Genomic DNA, 21,975 nt, shown 5'->3' with positions numbered 1-21,975 from the left:
CTTTCTGAAGAACCGTGGACAGCAGCCCAAGAGAACGGTGGGGTGGGGTGGGGATAAATCCAGAGGGAAAGATGCGACAAGCTTGAAGAAAACTTCCACACCACAAACCCTTATATGCTCTTTTTAAAAATGGAGTCTTTGGATCATGGTACTTGCCAGCACTTGCCCCATCTTACAGTCCACTGGTTTCATTATACAGAAAAGTACCATGATCCTTCTTTGCACATTCAATAGTCTATTAAGCTTTAGTCAAGGTGACTGGTTCACACTGCCTCATCCCACCACCCATCACATAACAGACAGAAAAATGTTTATTTCAGATGGTTTCTCTTGTTGCTGTTGCTGCCCTTCTCAGTTCCCCAACAAAGAGCACACAGAGGCCTGCTAGGTATCCCCTGCCATTTCCAGGCAACTGCAATGCAAGAACCCACTCCTGAGAAGCACTTCACTGTCTCTTTGAGTGGCAATCTCCTTTTCACCATTACAGCCTTTCCGTGCCACCTTGAGGGGGGAGCTTTCCTCTCCCTCTTGCAACGCTGTGCAAGGACAGTGAGAGCGCAACTGATCCCCACACCACTGTGGGTTGCTGCTTCTCTCAGCATGCCAGATGCCATGCAGGACAGGAGGCCTTTCCTTCCCTCACACCAGTTTGACTGACTCCAGCATGTCTGCAAGGGTGTAAGTGCTGTCCCAAGCACAGCCAGGTTGCCGCAGGGCTTTCTCCAGAGCCTGGGCCGACGCCTGGAGCTCTGCAGGAGGTAGTTTGCGTCCGCCCTGCTGCTGACAGAAAAGAATCTTGTTCACTTCCCCCTCGATCTGCCAGGCATAGAGCAGAGGGAACACCTCTTTAAGGGCAGCCAAAACAGTCTCTCTGAGCTTGGCATCTCGGCACACCAAGTTGAGAATGAAAACACCTATAGGAAGTAAAAACAGGAACCCTTATTTAATTGGCAGCAAAGCCCACCCCAAAATCACTTATCCTGATCACTTCCAAGAACTCCCCCTCCAGTCTCAAATCTGCCATAAAGCCGCCCTTGCCTCAGTCAGCTTGCCTCTACAACCATGAGGGGCTAGCAAATCAGCTGCCTTTGGAGGAGCCATTGCTTGCGCTCTCCATGTATCTGCAGTTTTACAGACCAGACTAAGATCAAGCCCTCAGAAGAGAAATCCCTGCTAAGGCCAGGGCAGAGCTGCAGAAGGCCCATGGATCCTCTCCCTCACCTTCTGTTTTCAGCAGGGCTCTCACTTTTTGCAGAAAAGGCTTCTCCACAAAGGCTGGGGGTGGGCAGCTCATTCCCACGGCAGCGTCCTTGCTGTCAACATCAAACATGATGGCATCGTAAGAGGCTGGCGCTGGGGAAGGAGAGGGAGAGAAAACAGAGCAACACATTGAGAGATCAACTACAGAGACAGAGTTTGGCCGTTCAAATGAGAGGGTATAGAAGAGTCCTGACAGTGAACCATGATGACACGGTGTGCTTTCCCTCTGGGGCTTTCCCAGCAGAGATCAAACAACATGGTCACCTACTTTATTTTGTCTGCATTGAAAAGGACACAGTTGGCGATTTGAAAAGAATCACCATCCTCCCAAGAGGGCTGTATCAGTCATCTTGTGTTCTGTTCTAATCAGGGGCAGAATTCTAGCAGGAGCTCCCTTGCATATTAGGCCACATCCCCCGATGTAGCCAATCCTCCAAGAGCTTACAAGGCTCTTTTTTGTAAGTTCTCGGAGGACTGGCTACATCAGGGGAGTGTGGCTTAATATTCAAAGGAGCCCCTGCTAGAATTCCACCCCTGGTTATAATCCATTGTTTTGCTGACCAGAGTCAGCCCTAGACACTGGGGTAGCCTCAAGAGCAATTTGGTTACCTAAGTTGTGAAATTCTGTAATGGTGGAAATTGCCTTCACACTGCCGTCGTGGGAACTGCAACCGACTTAAGGTGACCCTATATGGTTCTCAAGCCAAAAAACATCCAGAGGTGGTTTGCCATTGCCTGCCTCTGCGTAGCAACCCTGGGCTTCTTTGGTGGTCCTCCCATCCAAACACTAGCCAGGGCCAACTCTGCTTTGCTTCTGAGAACTGATGAGACCAGGCTAGCCTGAGCTATCCAGGACAGGTCCAAGTGGGCAGCCGTGTTGGTCTGAAGCAGCTGAACAAAGCAGGAGTCAAGTTTCACCTTTAAGACCAACCCATTTTTATTTAGAACGTAAGCTTTCATGTGCTCCTAAGCACGCTTCATCAGACGAGGACTCCAGCACAGTGAGTAAAGCCATACATAGCTGGTAGCCATACATCCAGGACAGGGCAACCTTTCTCTAAGTAGTTGCAATTATTAATGCACAACGATGCTAAACGATGCTGGTATAAGGCAAAAGGTTGCCCTACCAAACAGAAGCTGCGCACGTAGTTGCAGCAAAATCAAAGGGCATTTTGTTTTCACAACCAGGCAAGGGATTCTATTTCTACAATACGGCTTGAAAGAAAACACGGAACTAAGGCACCCTCTAGTGGCAGGCAATAGTTATGCCAGGTTTCTTCTCTTTTTGCCACCAAGTCACAGCTGATTTACGGCAACCCCATGGGGGTTTTCAAAGCAAGAGATGATGTTCAGAGGTGGTTTGCCATTGCCTGCCTCTGGGCAGCAACCCTAGATTTCCGTGGTGTTCTCCCATCCAAGTACTAACCAGGGCTGACAATACTTAGGCTCTGAGACCAGACCAAGTCTCCTACCCAAGTCAAGGCCAGGTTTCTTACAAAGGAACTTTTCCTTGCAACTGTCCTGTCACCCCAAACTACAACCAACACAACTCACAATGCTATGTCGTAACGTAAAGCATTCCTAACCCTCTAAGCAGCAGGGTTCTGTGTGAGAAGTGGGAAATGCTTACCCCTTGGATAGACAGAACAAACAGAGGGCGGTAATCCTCACAGTTCCTCGAAAAACCTTTTCCAGCGGACAAGGGCACAAAAAACTCATATGCCCCTCAGCCCGGCTGCAACCAGGAGGGCCCCGAGAAGTAGTTACCTTCTTCCACTAGGCTGGAGACGTAGACCAAGCCATCCGCAATATGAACCTTCAGCCTGTCCCCTACCGAGAAGCCAAACCAGCGTGTGGCCACTTCCAAAATGGCTGGGTCGATCTCCACCACCTCAACAGTGCACTGCAAGAAGTAGTCGTGGATGAAGAGGGGAAGGCTGCCGCCGCCCAGGCCAATCACCAGCACACGGAGCGGGACTTCTGCAATCAACAGTCAGGGAATTAGCAGGCACACAGCTAGTGGAACACAACCACCCACGGGGACGCATTGTGCCAAAATGTTTCCGTATCGCTCTCCTTGGGGCCAGCAAAACCACCCTCTTGGGCATCTGGTGGCTCTGTGCTGTAACGGCCCACTCAGTCACAACTCCATTTCATTTTGGAGGCTGCTTCAAGCAAGTAACTGGGAGGCACAGCACAGAAATTCTCTAAAGCAATACATCTCTGTGCCGTGGAAGGCACAAGTTTCTCCTAACCACACTACCTCCACCCCCACATTAATTTACAGTTTGCTTTTTTTTGCTGAGATTCAAGGAAGATAACATTAGAAATCAACATTCGCCAGTAAGTGAAGCCCACCTCTGAAGTATCTACTATGGTCTTTGCACAGAAAATGCAACACACTTACTGCTGCCCTTTTCTGGGCCATTTGGTTCCAATCTCTTACACCTCTGCCCATGCACAAAGGCTAACTTCGGATGGCCCTCCAACCTAATAAAATACATCTTTAGCCAATGAAACTGCTGTTTATTGATTTTTACCAGCGCCGTAAGATTCTTTGAGCATGCAAATGAACCTTGAGGATGGAAAAGGAACTGGCAGAATTAACAGCGATTTGCAAAATGCCTCATTTGCAAAAACAGCAATTTGCAAAATGACAGCAGCATCAGAACCATTACAGCTTCTTTGAACAAGTCCTACGTTTGAATTTGGAACAAGGCTGAGCAAACACAGTCTTACTCCAAGGTGAATCACAGCCAAGGTGTGGGCCAAGGTGAAACACAGCTTACCTGGGAGATGTTCGGGATTCTTCAGCAGGGACAGGCCCGCAACCATGGCTCTGTGATGAGCACAACACAGGAAGCTCTTGTCAATGGACATACCCGTGGACACTTCAACAGGCTTCACAGGATTGCTGGAAGCTGCTTTCTTCTTCTTTTTGGGCTTCTTATTTCCTGACCAATGCAAGGTTTAAAAAAATTGGGGGGAGAACAGATTACTATAGTAGAAGAGGGCAGAACTGCATCTGTGGAAGTAACTTGGGGCACGAGGCACCTGCTCCCAATGGCCAGTTTGCATTCCACCCACCACCCCTGGCTTAGCATCAGTGCCCTGCTGCCCCCAATGGAGCCACGGCCAAACAGTCTGTGTGCCGCCTTCGAAACTGAGCAAGTTATTTCTGCACACTGTACCAGCAAGCACAAGCCAGCCGAAAAGCCCTAGCTGGGTCTATGTTGATAGGGGTCTTTTAAAGCTGAGCAAATCAGACGGCAAAAGCAGGCAGCTGGCTTTCAAGAAAGTCAATCTTGCAATCTGTGTCCTATTCTGTAAGCCAGAACTGCACCAGTTCTGGACCACCAGTCCAAAAGTGCCATTTTTCTATTGCTGCCTGCGTACCTGGCACTTCTACAAAGGAGAGGTTTGCTTAGCTTCAAGGGATTTGATGATCAAGACTGGGAGCATGTTCCTTGCAGTGCAATAGAAAGAATTAGGAATCCAGGAGCATTCTGCGAAGAGCAAGTTATTTTATTTGTGTACTTTGATTCCAGCCTTCCTAATAGGAGCTCAGGCCACTCGGCATCGTTTTATTCTCACAACAGCCCTGTGAAGTAGATTAGGCTGAGAGTGTGTGACTGGCCCAAAGTCATCTGAACCTGAGTCCTCAGATCTTAAGTCGGACACGATAACCATCACACCACACTGGTTCTCACTGCTCAGACCTCCTCGGATGCACCAGAGCAATTCCTATTTCAGTTATCTTTAAAGCCATGAGAACTGGATGTTATCCTTGCCATAATTAAAGTCAAGATTTCTGGATTCTGCTAAGGCCACCTGACCCTGGGTTTTTGCCATAACTTCCAAGTGATTCTGGCATCTACACTCACCCGCTCCATGTCGATCAGTCCTGCCGACAAATTCTCATACTACAGAGCAGCCTGCACTCACTTGGGGGGTGGGGTGTCTCTCACTGTCTGATTTCATGCCCCACATATTTCACCTTTGCAAGGTGCTCCGGATGACAATCGGGCTTCTGACTGCACCACATTCCTGTTGCTGAGGAAGATAAGATGGCGGAAGTAGTGGGCATCATCTCCCTTCACATCCTCAATGATATACTCCCCGCTGAGGGAGCTCTTATCACGATGCTGAATAGTGCGGATCCCAATGTCTCCACCCACCGACAGAAAAGGAACCTGGAAGAGGAGAACAGGAAATTGCCACAGGCAACTTTATTTAGGAAATACTTCGGCCACCTCTCCAGAGACCTGATCAAGGAGACAACTACACTAAACTAATAAAATAAATATTGAGCCAGAGCATTAAAAAATGAACTGAGCAGCCTAAAATGTTATTCAAAAAACAGTTTCCAGGCCAAAAACAGACAGCTAAAACAATGGAACCCTCAGCTAAGACGAAAGAGATACATTTTGGCCTAACAAAAAGGAATCTAAAGTAGGCCTTCCAAAGGTGTGACACAACCTCTGAAAAAAGCTATGTTCTGGGTCTAGCAAAATGCACTAAAACAGCAAGGTTAAGCACAGGGACGTGCAAAGCTCTATTTCTGTCACAGACCACCAAGCATATTGAATGTGCTTCAAATCTCCAGGGTCTTAGGAGTTTCTAACACCCACTTCCTGGGATCCTTGGAGATGGGAACTGAACCTGGTACCTTACATGTGTAAAAACTACTCTCTGAGCAATAAGACCATCCTATAAACAAAAAACAATACACCTTATCATCCCAAAGCACATGTGCTGTTTCTTTCTCAAGCGAGCACCAGTCACAGAGTGAAAACTCTCACTCCTTTCGGGAAAAGCCTGACTGTTTAGGTTTGACTCCAGCCCAAAGTGGGCAGAGGGGGGTTGAATTCAAAAGCAATGCCAGCTTCCACATCCAGGAAGGGGTGGGGGAGTCTGAAGCTTCCTGTTATTTTTCATGTGGCTCATAATCTTATGCCAAAACCGACTTGGCCACAAAGGCAGCAAATCTGTCTGTGACTCCAACAAACCTGAGACAGCTGCCTGTCTTGAACAGCACATAAAGGTTCAGGATTGAAGCAGCAGCGTACAAAACCCTGTCCCCTCAAGGCAGAGAGTCAGCGATTTCACTTAAGTTTTCTATATGGCTTTTTCAACAGTTTACCTTTTGCTGGGCCTGGAGACCAGGTGGGGCCAGCTCCATCACTTTTTCTGACAGCTCCGCCTGGATGGTTTCCATGCTTTCATAGTGCTGATCCCAGTGCAAGGCCACAGTGACCAGGCGTCGGAACCCTGCACTGGCAGCCAATTGCTTTCGTCCTTCCTCAGTCCCAAAGACCCACTCTGTTTCTCTGCCCTGTGGAACTAGGGAGAAACGAGACAGCAAATAAGAATATAAGAAGAGCCCTTCTGGATCAGACCAATAGTCCATCTAGCCCAGCATCCTGTCACACACAGTGGGCAACCAGTTCCTCTGGATAGCTGAGGCCTTCCTCTGATGTTGCCTCCTGGCTCTTGGATTCAGAGGATTAGTGCCTCAGAATGTGGAGGTTCCCCTCAGCCACCATGACTAGTACCCACCAACAATGTTCCCTCTAAGCTGTGGACTCTTTGAGCAAAAATTCTACTTTGTGAGCTACTGGCATTAAAGTTGTGAGCTGCTGCATAAATTAATTTGCTCAGGGACCACCCTTCCTGAGCTAAGACAAAAATGTGTGAGCCAGAGGCTAAAACACTGTGAGCTAGCTCACACTAACTCAGCTTAGAGGGAACACTGTCCACCAATAGACCAATCATCCCTGAATCTATCTACTCCCCCTTTAAAGCTATTTAGTCCTGTGGCCATTGATACATCCTCAGGCAGCAAATCCCACTTTTTAATCACTCTTTGTAAGTAAGTATTCCCTTCTGTCTATATCCTGAACCTACTAGAAGAAGAAGATATTGGATTTATATCCCGCCCTCCACTCCGAAGAGTCTCAGAGCGGCTCACAATCTCCTTTACCTTCCTCCCCCACAACAGACACACTGTGAGGTGGGTGGGGCTGGAGAGGGCTCTCACAGCAGCTGCCCTTTCAAGGGCAACCTCTGCCAGAGCTATGGCTGACCCAAGGCCATGCTAGCAGGTGAAAGTGGAGGAGTGGGGAATCAAACCTGGTTCTCCCAGATAAGAGTCCGCACACTTAACCACTACACCAAACTGGCTCTCCCATCAGTTTCATTGGATGCCTTCAAATTCTAAAATTTTGGGAGAGGGAGAAAAATCTGTCAGCTCTCCCCAGGCAGCTAATGAGGACAAAATAAGCTCACCGATGAAGATGGCAAAGCGATTGTCCCGCGACACCTTCACGGTTGGGCAGTGCACCACATGCAAGGTGTAGCGGACCTGGCCACTGTCCTTGCTGCACAGATCCAGAGAGGTGCCCCCCATGCCAGGGTTCTTATTGAGCTGGCTGCGTAGGAGAGCATACTGCTGCCGCTCTTTCACTGCCTCAATTAGATGCTCCAAAGATGAAAACCGGACAGGCTTGTCATGTTTCTCTGCACACAGTTCTAAAATTCGAGAAGCTGAGCTGGGCACTGGCTTCATCTTCGTCATAATGTAGATAAATACTGGCAGGGCAAATTTGCCTTCGGAAGTGGTAGCTTCCTTCCCAGAAGCTTGGTGTACTCGAACCATCCAGCCTTCCTTGGAGAAATATTCCACAGCCGCTTTCAAGACATGTGCTTGGGCTAAGGAGACACACAGATAACGCCCTCCGAATTGAAGGACACGGCCAATTTCGGTAAACATTCTCTCCACCCTGGCCAAAGTGGCCTCTTCTCCGTCAGTCAGGAGAGCATCCAGAGTGCCTTTGTCGAGGACCACCTGGAAGCACCCATCAGGGAAATCCATCTGCAGTACATCCATGACCAGGTAGCTCATCTTGGGCCGCAGGTGAGCACTGCGTTTCCCCATCTGCTTGATGACCATTTCGTTAATGTCCACATTGACAACACTTTGGTACCCGTCATCGTAGAGCTGCTCACTCATTTCTGAGTTGCCACATCCAACAACAAGGATCTAGTGGGAAGAAAAGCAAAGTCCCTCATAAGTGAGCCAGAAGATGCTGTTTAACATGAACAACATGAGAACAGTGCTCCAGCACCTGGTCAAAGAGCACATCTGCAGAACAGACAGGCACAATTAACTTTTGGCTTTTATCCTTGGCTAATTCCATAGAGAATCGAATGCCTTCAATGCTGACATGTGGGGAAGCTGGCAGCAGCATTCCACAAGCAAATGAATATACATTAGAGGAAGCCAGGGTGAGTAATAGTTGTTGGATTTTATTATGCTTATTGTAAGATTGTCCAGTCTGGACAAGGCATTATGACATATTATTTGTACAGAAAAAATGTAATCACAGTGAATTGTGAAAAGATTTGTGACACTACCACACTACTGGACTTTGTATACTACAAGACGGTCCCAGGAAGGACTGTTTAATCTGAAATGATATTGGACCGGTTCTCCCATTGTCAGACATATCAGAAATTTTGTGAAATCTAAACAAGCTGTTACATACGGTCAGTAGCTGCATGGTGGGTAGCGGTTGATTTTCACTGAATTATGTCTATGTAACTACTATATGCTCTGAATGTTATTATCGTTTGGATTTCCTTAGTAAACACGTTTATAGAACACTGGAGGATTTTCCCACTTTATACACGGAGAGGTGTCATTGTTTTCGAAGTACCTTAAAAGACTAGCAGTTTTTATTCTAACATAAGCCTTCACAAGTTCCACTAGACTCCTGATTGGTTTTACCACCATATATGGGAGCACATCTATTAACTGCTTCACACTGTAAATTCTGCGCCACTTTACTTGAGAATAACCTCACTGAACGGTATGAAATTTATTTCTGATTAAGCACAGCTGCCAGGACACAGTATAAAGCACGGGAATTCCCTGTTCCTCAGTTACTTCGACGCTTCTTGCGGCCCCCATCTGAAGCCCCACTCCCGCCTCCTCGTCACCTATGAAGTCTCACCGAGTCCCGCGGGCGCAGGTACCGTTCCAAGGGCTCGCGGAGCTCCTCCCACTCGCCGTACCACTCGAAAGCGCGCTCGCCCCGCTCGCGGAAGAAGCGCTCCCAGTAGCCAGCCGAACCAAAGTCCTGCGCCCGTCTCGGCAGCAACCGCAGCTCCTCCATGGCGACTAACCAGAAGCATGGCTTCCGCCAAAGAGAAAGATGCCCGAACTACTATCTTCCTCTCCCCCTTTCCCGCCACACTATTCGCCGCTCACCCGCTATCCTCAAAGGTCATTGGCCAGTTTCACCTCCCGCCAATAGGCTGGATTTCTCCCTGTGCGTAGCGATCTCGGAAGCCAGTCGCAGCGAAATAATTAAAAATGCGTCCTGTCATTGGCCAGTATAAGTAGGAGAGTGAAGCTGCTTTTTTGTGATTGGCTGAGCATCTGCAGTTGCGCAGACCCGCGATAGCGAGAATGTCGGCTGCCGGGAGAAGCGTGGTGTTTGTCACCGGCAATGCGAAGAAGCTGGAGGAGGTGAGATACGAGTGGTAGGATTGCCTCCTCTGAGGCACCGTATCTCCTTAAATCGAAGGGATGGGCCTGCACCAAATAATGAGACTTGCCTAAATTCATGAAATTGCAGTCTTAATTCATGAAATTGCAAACAGTTGTAATTATATTTGTATCGCTTTATGAAACAACTTAGAACTTCAGTGTAAAACTATTATTGTACTCATTTAGAACAGGAAACTAAGTGCACTGTAAAGTGGAAATAAAATTTATTCTGATTTTGCTGTTTTCGTACACTGAAGATCAAATCAGCCCAGAAGGGATCAGCCTTGCTAATACTGGTTTGAAAAGCGTGCCCTTTAGGAAACGACAGAATTTAAATTTTGCTATATCTAATTACCTACAGATCTTCAGCTTGACTCTTTTTTTTTTGTCGTTCTTTTGCACTTTGTGCAAATATATTGCATGTATGAACTTGGAAACCATAAAGGCTAACAGTAGATCAGGAACAAAACAAAATGTCACTGATGGGCTATATCGCAGATGTACCTGGAGCTACCCCCTCTGAGATTTATGAGGTGGGATTCAAACCCAGGTTTTCTCATCCAGGATCATAGACTGTTTATCTCTTTACCCTTTGGTGTGCAATAATACATGGACTAAGGCTCTTTCGTGTACTGTCTCATATTTGAGATTGTGGAGACACCTAGTTTCCAGTGGATGGGAGTCCTGGTTGTGCTTGGAGTAAAAATACATGCTGCCACCTTGTCTAGTTTGGTAGGTTTAAATTTATTTGGTATGGTGACCCATCTAGGGTTAACCCAGGGTTTTTTGGCACCCTGGCAAGCTATTACTTTTGGCACCCATCTAGTTCAGCATTCTGCTTTCTCCAGTGGCTAACCAGATGTTTTTGAGAAACCAACAAATATCACACAAAGGGCAAAGCTGCCCCCACTATGAACAGAAGTGATATTCTGATATATACAGCCTTTACATATGGAGGTTATATTCCAACCTCTGACCACCCTCTTCTCCATTACTCCCTCTAACTCCTCCCCTACGAAACTCAGTCTAGTAACCATACGGACATATTTACTTGACCGACCTGTATATGCAGTGAAGAAAAAAATACCAATGTAAGATACTGTTTTCAGGGTCAGATCTTGGTTTCCAAAATACAGAACAGAACAATGGAAAGGACAGAGGCAGCCATTCAGGGGGGCTGCCTGTGACCCAGTTTCAGAGGTTTTGCAGCCCACTTTAAGTCCTGATCCACAGACTGGGAAACAATGGTCTAAAGAGCGGCTGGCCCAGCCGGTGGTGATGGGGGCTGCTGTTCGTGGCAGGGAAGATCTATCCAAGCAAGTCTTCACTACTTTGTAGCAGATTCCTTATCAGTTCTACAGCCTGGCAACCTCTCTTTCCTCTTTTGCAGGTGATTCAGATCCTAGGGGACTCTTTTCCATACAAACTGGTTGCAAAGAAGATAGATTGTGAGTGCCTGCCTTCATAGTCTGTAATTAGCTGGCTGTTGCTGCTCTGTATTAACCTCAGTCATTTTTGCTTTCTGCAGTGCCTGAGTACCAAGGGGAGCCTGATGATATTTCTATCCAGAAGTGCCAAGAAGCAGCAAAGCAGGTGCTTTTTCCTGATCTTGTCTTTCATACCCTACCAGTAGGGTTGCCAACCTCTTGTTGGTAAAGGAAAAGAATAAGAGTGAATCATGGAAAACTCGCAAACAACAAACAAAAACATGACAAAATTAATAGCAAAAATGTGTATTTACTTATTGTTTCCTTATGTTCTAATAAACTGAATGTATACAAGTAGAAATGCATGAAACAGATGCAATTTGAATCCAGTGTCCACAGTCCTTTCAGAGATCTGAGGTCCAAATGGCAAAGTTTCAGTTCATCAGGAATGTTTCAATCTCATAATTGTCCAAATGTTCAAGCAATATGTTCTGATAATTATATATACTTCCCCCACAACAGGCAGCCAGCTTACACCACAATTCCTCAGAGTTGGGATAGTTCAGCAGGACAACTTGTAATTGGTTCTTGAACAAATTCAGACATTTTCAAAACAATTCTTCAAAGTTTAAATGCTGTGTGGCCCAAAACATTTCCCAAGCAAAGACTGTTAGCTACAAACATTCTTTAAATGCATGATCTGGTGGCTGGAGATCTCCTAGGACTAACAACTGATCTCCTGGTAACAGAGATCAGTTCAGCTGGAGAAAGTAGCTGCTTTGGAAGGTGAGGGTCTGTGGCATTATACCCCATTGATGTCCCCAGACTCCCCACCCCTCCCTTAATCTCCAGGTATTTCTACCTACTAGGCATTGTTAGAGAGTCTAAAGAATTCTATAATCTAATCTAGGAGCTCTTCATCTTAGTTTGCTTGTAATACCTACTTTGCTGCATTCTGTTTAACAGGTCCAAGGACCAGTTATAGTAGAAGACACCTGTTTGTGTTTCAACGCCCTCGGAGGGCTCCCAGGGCCATATATGTAAGTAGGAGTTGAGTCACTTGCTCAAAGCATAGTTGACATTGATAAAAAAAAAGCTTTTAATTAGGCTGTGTAAATTCTGTCAGGGCAATCTGCCAAATCTTTGCTGTTCTGTTACTTCAAGCAGCACTTGGAGCAGCGAGTAGTAGGAGAGAGGGAAAGAAAGGAAAATGGATTTGCTGCTGTTAGCGGTCATTCTGAAAGCTAAATGGAAGATATAGTATTAAAAAACATTGGGCTGTATTGTACCACCCTGTGCATAGAAAGCAGAGTTTTTCTGCATTCCTCAGAGCCATGGGACCCCTGCAGAGGAACAGGTATGTAGGTGGGAATGCTATGGTTTTGCTAAGGAAAGGGTGTGTTTCATCTCATCCCTCCTCAAAAAAATACCATTTGCCTTGAAAGCTCAGAAGCTTTTTCACAGTATCCCCACTTCTCCACATTTCCCAATGGTAACAAGAGAAAGAAATTTTACTTATGAAAATGGAAACACACCTTATATCATGTATTCACATAGGTACATTTAACTTACTGTGGACAGATTAACTTCAAACGGGTTAATTTACTACAGCTTCAAGCCTAGGGAAGAGAGAGAGAAGAGAGGTCCATGTAAGATGAGACACAGAAGGCAAGTAAGAGCCAAAGAGGCTCAGCATCTAACCAAGAAGAGGGTGGGGCTGACTGCACCTGAGTGAGAGAATTTCTCTCCCAGATCCTCTTGCATGCAGAGTTACAATATCAAACTGGTTGGAGGTGCTACAGTTTTGCTAAGGAAAGGAGTGAGTTTCATCTCCTTGTCCCTCCTAACTCAATCCCAGCAACACACATGGTTGTTTCTATTTGCTGCCTGAAGTCTGTGGATCTAAGCACTGGAACCCAGTAGCCCTTCTGGCTTTGGTTTTCCAATTCCAAAAACCTTTAATGGCATAGCAATAACTTCAAAGAAAAAAAATAACAACACAGTATAAGTACAGCACTTTATAGCGCTACATAATAATGATAATAGTAAAATACAGCACAGTGATCTCAGATATTACATTAATTACAACTATACAATAAGAGAAACTTAACAATCAGGGGGTGCTTAGTTAAACAGTTTGTAGACCTGCTCTCACTCATTCACTCTTCCCCTTCTTTCCTTTTCCTTCATTCTTTTCCTCTTTTCCTTTCTCCCTCTAAACATATGTTTAGTTGTGCTGCCTGAAGCCCAGTAGCCTATCCGGCTTTGTTTTTATTCCTAACATAGGGGTGAAAAGGCAGAATGAGCTAGGATGGAGGCAGAACTGATAGTAGTAGGGGATGGGCAATGCCTCGAATCTCTTTGGCTACATTGACATTCCATTGGGTTTCTTGGTCTTGCTGTGGCACAGCTGACAAGAATGGTCTGTTGCACTTGAACAAGAGCAAGGAGAGTCCAAGCATGATTTCCCTTCCTTCCAGGAGTCCTTCCTGGCAGGTGGACAGACTTTGCTTGTTTTGTTTATTTATTTTTTTCTTTAGATTTCTATTCTGCCCTCTCTGCAAGCAGACTCAGGGCAGCTAACAGTCAATTCAAAAACAATTTTAAGGTTACAATGTAAAACAATAAAATAACAATTAAAATGCATTTTGTGGTACTGCTCAAACGTCAGTATAGGCGGGATCATAACTTTCGTCCTTTTGACAGTGATCCTATAGTGATCGTAATTCCTCATAAGTGATGTGGGTCAGCAGTGTAGGGTGGCAGTCCTCTTCCACTTAGGTATTAAAGGCCTGTCGACTATAAAAGGCTTAGACTTCCTTGCTGTTGGAATGATATCGGATGGAATGATTAAAGTGATCTGTGTCTTTTCATTTCAGCAAATGGTTTCTGGAGAAGCTGAAACCAGAAGGTAATTCAGCCTGGGGATGCACATACTGCTTTGCTGCTGCAATAAGGACGCTCCTTTGGATTGCTTGGTTGGTTTGGAAGTGTCTCCATTGTGTGCCACCAATCCCATCACCTTCCTGCTCTTCATTTTCTGCCTATTTTTAATTCTTAAGCTGTTGTGTTTTTCTTTTCCAATAAACCAGTGATTCCCAACATGGCACCATGGATTCCGTGATGCCAGCTGATGGGTTTATTGACCTCATATGCCCTTTCCCCAAAGTGAAAAGCTATTCCTAGCTTTCCTCCACCTAACTGCAGCAGGAGGTTCTTCAGAAGAGTCCAGGGACTCTTTGTGCCTGCAGGGAGCACCCATACAGAAACAGCTGCCTCCATTTTGGGAGGACCCATGGCATACAACCTCCTGATGGTTTGTGATTGGCTGAGTCCCTCCCCCATGGCAGTTGTTTTGTGGTGCCCACTACTTATTTGCAAAATTTCAAAAGTGCCCGCAGACTCAGCAAGATTTGAGGACCCATGCAATTGACTTTATCCTGGTGTAGCACTCTGAAATTTTTTATTTAGCAGACTTGCTTCTGTTCACCTTCCTTCTTCCCCAAATCAGCTGTAAATCTGTACTTCTTCCTTAGTGGGGCTCTTTTGCTTTCCTTCTGTTTCAACTTTGATTGTCATTTTTAAAATAGAATTCTGGACAGATACGTTTATCTACTCCAGGACTGCATCTGTTTCAGGGCTACAATACCAGCCTGGCAAAAATGGCCATTGTTTTCTTCTTGAGAGAGACGTCTCAATCCCAGTCTGACCATTGGATCGAACCACTCATTGAGCTGAACTCCTTGTCAAATCTTTTAAAAGTTCCCTTTCTCATGGTGCATGCTGAGATGGTTGTGGAAACAATTGAATACCAAGGGAAGAACATGGCCTGTAGTTACAGGGGAGTGCAGGGGTCCCACAGAAGTAATCGCTGTAATCATGTAGTGTGCTTTGGCTTTTGTTATCTTGGGAAATGTGAGAGTCCTGCCTAGGTTCCCCAAAAGTGCATACTTCTTGATTTCAGTGCAACTGTCTGTTTCTCCTGAAGAAATCTTCTGACACCCCTTTTTCTGTGGCTTAGGTCTGTACAAACTGTTGGCAGGATTTGAAGACAAGACTGCTTATGCCCTCTGCACATTTGCCTTCAGCAGTGGGAATCCAGAGGAACCAGTGAAGTTATTTAAAGGTCAGACTCATGTGAGTACCAAATAGCCTGTGCCCTCCACCACCGTCATATGGTTTTGATGCACCTAAGCTAGAGAAGAATGGAAGAGAGCAGGTCTGCTTGCTGGGCAAATCAGCCTTTATCTCCAGACACTTGCCCTGTAGAAGACACTCGATGAAAAGTTGCTGGGCAGCCACACTCATGCCCAACATGCTTAGCATTTTATAGCTCTTTAGTCAAGCTGTTTTAGTAATCCCTTGAACTGCCTGGTAAAGGAGGCCAGGATTATTATTCCCCTTTTGCAGATGGGGAAATCGAGGACTTTTTTTGAGCGAGAACGCAGTTCTGGCTGGCTTGGTTTCAGGGTTGTGGCCTAATATGCAAATGAGTTCATGCTGGGCTTTTCCTACAAAAAAAGCCCTGGATCACCTCATGAATTCATAGCCAAGGTGAGATGTCACTCAAGGACTTCCTAGTTCCCAGTTCAGTCTCTTGGCCACTACTCTGGCCTTTTGATCTTCAGTTTAGCTTCTGGACTACTGCAGACCCCAACAAGTGACTGCCCTCTTAGCTGTAGGGAGGGACCCTCTTCCAGGATAGAAGGTCAATGTTTAATGTTGCTGCTCAACCATTATAGCCATATTTGTCTTCCCATGGATATGGAAAAAGCAGCTGAATGCTTTGGGCTTGTGGTAGCTCCAGGAAAAAAAGAGACAAAGTGGGAGGGAGGAGAAGGCTGGAGGGAGACCTGATTAGAACCTTGTCCAGGGCATCTTATGCACTCAAAGATGCAGATGCAGCAGATTAAGAAGATACACTTAAGGTTGCATTCCTGAAAACTTCCCAGAAGCAGTGGTTTCAGTGACCTCTGGCATAATTTAGCCTGGTCCATTTGTATTGCTCCTGATGGGGTAGACAATGCCCCATGCCATTCTGTAGCATGTTGCTTGGTCTCTCCCTCCCTGTTTAAGAAACGTACGGTCCCACTGGATAGGTTAATCTGCAGGAGGCCAAGGAAAGACACTTTCTTGGATCCAAAGCTAGACTTCAGAATTTTGTTCTTTATTACGCTTAAGAGCTGAGCTGAGGTAGCCACAGGTAAACTAGGCTCTTGCAGTTTAGCATTCTGAATCTATGGCTGCGACACCAGATGAGAAACTGGAAGAAATCAATGCACAGGGGAAGAACCTGTTTCCTCTGTCACGAGATTGTTTTTCCTTTGGGGACAAAGAAGGAGCAGGGAGGATTGATTGTTGAAGATGAGATAAATGCATTGGAAGTGGCAGTACTTTTTGCTTCCATGTGAATTTACCTGCTATCCACACCTGCTTTCCCAAAGGGCTTCTGAGGATTGGAGGAGGCTTCAGAATTCTCAGCAACCACAGGCTAGTGTACATCACTTTGTGAAGTGAGGACTGTAAAGTATAACCGAGCTCTCAAGATCTTTCCCTTTATGCATTCACTTACAGGGTTGTATAGTTGATCCAAGGGGACCCAGAGACTTCGGATGGGATCCATGCTTCCAGCCAGAAGGATATGACCGGACGTAAGTACTTTGCTTCTTTGTTTTGCAGTTTTAAACCATCACAGTTTCTGCAAGGAATAACCTGGGCCTGTTGTGTGCTTGGATCCTCTAGGAAGATGCAGACTCTGTTCCAGGGAGATGCCAGTTCTGCCCAGTCAAATATGCTTATCTTGTAATGAAGATCCTAGATTCTGTTGCCTTAGTTGAATAGCGGTTGGGAGGATAACTGAGAGCCAGTTTGGTGTAGTGGTTAAGTGTGTAGACTCTTATCTGGGAGAACTGGGTTTGATTCCCCACTTCTCCACTTGCAGCTGCTGGAATGGCCTTGGGTCAGCCATAGCTCTGGCAGAGGTTGTCCTTGAAAGGGCAGCTGCTGTGAGAGCCCTCTCAGCCCCACCCACCTCACAGGGTGTCTGTTGTGGGGGAGGAAGGTAAAGGAGATTGTGAGCCGGTCTAAGATTCGGAGTGGAGGGTGGGATATAAATCCAATATTATCATCATCAACACTTGCAAAGCAGTCCTAAAAGGAATTGCACCCTTCTAATCTCACTGAATTAATTGGGTTTAGAAAGGTATAACTTTGTTTAGGATTGCTTAGGAATTCACATGGAAGCAATTCACGTGTTTTGTGCTGAGATTTCCAAAGGGAAACGAAGGATGCATAACATAATTGTTTTTAGCTTGGAGGGGCTGAGCGGTGCCATGTAAAATGATTGATTGTATTGAATACAGTGAACGAGTTAATGAGCTTTCAAGACATTCTGCTTCACTTGAGGGTGTTCCTTTCTCTGACCCTTCGCAGGTATGCCGAGTTGCCCAAGTCTGTGAAGAACTCCATCTCTCACCGTTACAAAGCCCTGAACGAACTATCTACGTACTTTATTCAGCAGCACAAAGAGGTCACAGGTGGTCCCAGTTAGCCTGCTGGGAGAGGGGGTCTGAGGGTTTTGCATAGAAAGTTATGTGTGAAATGTGCAACTGGCATTTGGCTATCTATACATCCATCTCTAATAAAGCTGCTTCCTTTAAAGATGACCCATGTCTGGCTTTGCTGTTGCTGAAAAAGGACTTGCAAAAATGGCATTTCAAAAGCGAAAAATGGAGGCTTACATTAGGGGGCGCCACTGAATCTGAAGATGCTCTGGAACAGTGTTTCCCAACCTGTGGATTTGCTTATATCTGTCCTCACAACACTTGGCCTCTGTGTCCTTTCAAGATCATGGCCAATCTTGACTTAAACACTTGCCTACCTAAATACATAATTCAGGCAGTAGGTCATCTATAACAAACTGAACTCTTTATTGCTTAGGGGTAGAGTGTAAATATAAACTGGTCTTGGCTTTTCAAAAGACCCTAAGAAGTGTAATTATTTCAGGTGAAGTATGCAGCCTTCTGAGAACCCTACGCATTATCTGGCCTTGGCTATTAAATTAGTTTAAGGCCAGATTCATTTTGCAATGCAGGTGTTCCTGCAGTTCTCTGAAAAGCAGGGAAAGGATATACCCAGACAGGATCTCTTTCTATGCCTCTGTGCACTTCAATAAGCTTTTCGCAAAAGTTCCAGCAGATTGTTCTCCCAAGCCCTTTCCAAATAAGTTCCCTTGGTTTAGATAAGCCTTGCACCTGGAAGCAGAGTTTCTCCTTCTTTCCTCATACTTATTTTTAAACTAATATTAAGTTTGCAATTGATTTCAGCCCTAAAGCCACTCCACTCTGATTTTTTTAAAAAAACAACAATTGTTATTTTGCTGCTGTGGATTAAAGAACTCTGTGTGTGTGCCTCCCCACTCCCTTCTAACACATAGCCAGGATCTTTTCAACTTGATAAGCCTTCACACAAACAAACAAAAACCAGCAACAAAATAAAGCTGAACAAAACAGAGAACAAATTAAACAGGGTGAGCTATGTAAACTAATAAACTACTATACAAGCTATAAAATAAGGCCAGCTACTATACTAACTGTAAAATAAGCCATAATATCAGTTATACTCTTCAATAAGTGGATAACAATGAGAGTAGAATAAAGCTTGAACTACTAAAAAGGATTAGCTCTAATACCACTAAGGAGGAAAAAGGCTGGAATCTCTGCACACTCCCTCCCTGATTCTTAGCCGGTTGAGAAATCCTACAAACAGTCACACACTGCCTAACCTACCTCACAGCATTGTAGTGGGGTGGGGTGGTGTTATATTCTGTATTGTATTCTGGAAGTCATGATGACCTCTGGTGATGGATCCCTACTGGGGGCCTGGAGGATGTTCAGAGAAGTGGCTGAATAAAGCCTGCCTCCTGGCTGCTGGTATTCCAAGAAGGTCTCCCATCCAAGTACTTGCCAGAGTCAACCCTGCTTGGCTTCTGAGATCTGAGAAGATTGGACTTGCCTGGGCTATCCAGGTCAAGGACCTCACAGTGTTGTTTTGAGGAAATAACAGAAGAGGTTGAACCAATATAAGCCATTTTGGGTCCCCACTAGAGAGAAAGGTGAGACATAAATGGAGTAAAGTAAAATTGACGATTTAACTTCTGCAGACCCTCTGGAGGAAATTTTGTTCCGATTTCCTGAAGTATGAAGTAGCAGAAAGTGACTTAGGGAAGATGCCAGAAAATAAAAGGCTGTCCCACTTGGAATATGTGTAAACATGTTGCATTGGACTATTTGTTTAAATGAACATATTACCAGACCAGCATAAATCGACAGTGCTCTCACTGCAAGCAGACAAACCCTACAGAGAGGCTGCCTCTGGGCTTTCATACCACTTTTTCAGTTGCATTCTTTCAGTATCAACATTAAAGAAGGTGTTACTGATTTCTGATTGAATGCTCATTCTAAATATATAGCTGATTATCGAATTCTCAATGCATCTGCCTGCTTTGCAATCTTCATCAATTCTTTTGTCACCATGTGAGCATAAGTATTTCATTCTTGGGAATAGCCAATGAGTAGGCTTGCCGGCCTCTGAGATTTACAACTGATCTCCAGACTATAGAGATCAGTTTCCCTGGGAAAAAACAAATCCAGAGGAGTTAGCTGTGTTAGTCTGCTGCTGCAAAATAGTAGAGTCCAGTAGCGCCTTTTAAGACTAACACATTTTATTGCAGCATAAGCTTTCAAGAAACAGAGCTCTCTCCATCAGACAAAGCTGTGTTTCTTGAAAGCTTATGCTACAATAAAATGTGTTAGTCTTAAAAGAGCTACTGGACTCTTTTTCTATCCTGGAGGAAATGGCAATGTTGGAGTATGTATTTTTTTTTTTACCTCACATCTCGACTGAGCTCCCTTCCCAAATTCCCATCCTTCCCATTCCCAAACTGGAATTGGGAAGGGTTAAGTAGGAAGTCACAAGCTCTGTGGGAACAGAAACACCTAAAAGCCTCAAGAACATCTAACCAGAGTTTTGCAGCTAAAGATTTGGCTGATTTGTTCAAAACAATCAGGAATTCAGCCCCCCTCCTGGCGTGCTCTTTTGTACTCTCTGTCCTCCAGTAGAAACAACCTAGAGCAGCAGGAGCCTATTAACACCCATTAGGGCAAAGCCTTGGAGAAGAAGAATCCGTGGTCTTTAGTTGGCTTTGGGGCCATTTGGTGCTTAATGTTACAGACAGTAAAGAGATCTAACTGATAGGAAGCTGTTACCTTCTTGTGTTCAACCCAACTGGCCAGTCATGTACTGAGAAACCTCTAACTGATCATCCCTTTTATGTGCATGACAAACAACCATCATATACTGTGCAGCTTCTTCCCTTGTGTTACAGAATACAAAAGCCCGGCTGAATCAGTCCAGTGGTCCATTTAGCCTACCATGCTGCCCTGGACTGCCAAAACAAGATGTAGAAACCAAGATCTTCCCCTGAAGTTGGCTTCTATAAATGGTATTGAGAGGTTTACTGCCTCTGGATGTGGAGGTTCCCTTCTGTCATCATGACTAGTAGCCACTAATACGCCTCTTTTGCATGAATGTCTAATCCCCTTTTAAAGCCATCTGCACTCCTGGCCAGTGGCCATCACTGCATCCACTGGCAGTGAATTCCACTGTTTAATTACTCCTTGAATACAGAATTTCCCCCTGAATCTATTGCCCAACAACTTTATTAGGTGTCCCCGGGACCTTGTATTATGGAGAAACAACAAGTTCCCCATATCCCTTTCTCTACCGCATACATAATTTTATAAACCTCTAGGCTATATCATGTCCCCCTTAGTTGTTTTTTCAAACTCTTTAGCCTTTTCTCATAGGAAAGGTGCTTCAACCCCCTTAATAATCTTTGTTGACCTCTTCTGCACTTTTTCCAGCTCTGCAATATCCTTTTGATATTGCAAACAGTATTCACTTGTGATTTCCACAAGTAAGGAGAGCCTGCATGGTATAATGGTAAAGAGCAGCAGACTCTAATCTGGAGAACTGGGTCTGATTCCCCACTTCTCCTCCACTTGAAGCCAGCTAGATGACCTTGGGCCAGTCACAGGTCTCAGAGGTCTCTCAGTCCCAAAACACATCTAGCTCACCACCTAGTGGTGCATTACACAAAAACATCTAAGAACCTTTGTCTGCCAGACAATCTTAGGATCTTCCGGCTATTCTACACACACTGCCATAAGATAATTCCCCCACCCCCAGGACCAAAATTCATGAGAAAATAAATACATGCCACGAAACCTCCCAGTGAAAGAAGCACAATGCAGATTGTTATTTCAAATTATAGCTGCACAGAATTAGAAACAAGAGGAAGAAAAGATCAGCTGATATCAAGGGCTTAGCAAGATCCAGCTGCAGCCCATGCTCTTGCCAACCTGCCTCTCCTCTGGAACAAAAGGAATTGCTGAATGAACAGATGGCAGTGGCATCCTAAACACAGTTAAGCCTTCCTAAACCCATCAGTTTCAACGGACTTAGAAGGATGTAACTCTGCTTATAATAGCACTACTATTTTATTGTAATGTTTAAATAATTTGTTAGCCACTTTGAGAAGGTCTTTGGACATGAAAAGCAGGATACATATTATCTGAGATGAATAAATGAGAGAGGTCCCTGCCCTGAGGAGAATCCTAACGGCTTCTAGTAGTCAGTTAAACTGGAGTCTTTGGGCAACCAAAAGAACCATCC

General features: G+C 45.2%; 2 protein-coding genes across 2 annotated transcripts; one reads left to right on the top strand and one right to left on the bottom strand.

The window, feature by feature from the left end:
- Positions 1–107: 107 nt before the first annotated feature.
- On the bottom strand, positions 108–9,511 carry METTL13 (methyltransferase 13, eEF1A N-terminus and K55). Its single transcript, XM_060232431.1, has 8 exons — positions 9,276–9,511; positions 7,549–8,302; positions 6,404–6,603; positions 5,258–5,453; positions 4,050–4,214; positions 3,028–3,240; positions 1,222–1,353; positions 108–914 (listed from the first exon to the last, which is right to left on the bottom strand). Exons 1-8 carry the CDS (start codon positions 9,435–9,437, stop codon positions 640–642), a joined length of 2,097 nt encoding a protein of 698 aa, XP_060088414.1. The 5' UTR covers positions 9,438–9,511; the 3' UTR covers positions 108–639.
- Positions 9,512–9,659: 148 nt separating this feature from the next.
- On the top strand, positions 9,660–17,906 carry ITPA (inosine triphosphatase). Its single transcript, XM_060232430.1, has 8 exons — positions 9,660–9,793; positions 11,205–11,262; positions 11,343–11,407; positions 12,208–12,281; positions 14,121–14,152; positions 15,263–15,378; positions 16,816–16,892; positions 17,674–17,906. The coding sequence occupies exons 1-8, from the start codon at positions 9,734–9,736 to the stop codon at positions 17,789–17,791; spliced, it is 600 nt and encodes a 199-aa protein (XP_060088413.1). The 5' UTR covers positions 9,660–9,733; the 3' UTR covers positions 17,792–17,906.
- The last annotated feature ends 4,069 nt before the right edge of the window (positions 17,907–21,975 follow it).

The sequence above is a fragment of the Heteronotia binoei genome, chromosome 2 (genome assembly GCF_032191835.1).
Source record: "Heteronotia binoei isolate CCM8104 ecotype False Entrance Well chromosome 2, APGP_CSIRO_Hbin_v1, whole genome shotgun sequence".
Classification (NCBI taxonomy): Eukaryota; Metazoa; Chordata; class Lepidosauria; order Squamata; family Gekkonidae; genus Heteronotia; species Heteronotia binoei.
The sequence above is the reverse complement of the archived record's forward strand: the minus strand, read 5'-3'. Positions and strand labels throughout refer to the sequence as shown.

Bases quoted from the DNA above. Each gene is read 5' to 3' on its own strand.
- ITPA (XM_060232430.1), top strand. From the start codon at position 9,734: ATGTCGGCTGCCGGGAGAAGCGTGGTGTTTGTCACCGGCAATGCGAAG. The intron at 9,794-11,204 runs GTGAGATACGAG...CCTCTTTTGCAG, and splicing joins ATGCGAAGAAGCTGGAGGAG to GTGATTCAGATCCTAGGGGA. The intron at 11,263-11,342 runs GTGAGTGCCTGC...TGCTTTCTGCAG, and splicing joins GGTTGCAAAGAAGATAGATT to TGCCTGAGTACCAAGGGGAG.
- METTL13 (XM_060232431.1), bottom strand. From the start codon at position 9,437: ATGGAGGAGCTGCGGTTGCTGCCGAGACGGGCGCAGGACTTTGGTTCG. The intron at 8,303-9,275 runs GTGAGACTTCAT...TCTTCCCACTAG, and splicing joins ACCTGCGCCCGCGGGACTCG to ATCCTTGTTGTTGGATGTGG. The intron at 1,354-3,027 runs GTAACTACTTCT...CTCCTTCCCCAG, and splicing joins CTCCAGCCTAGTGGAAGAAG to CGCCAGCCTCTTACGATGCC.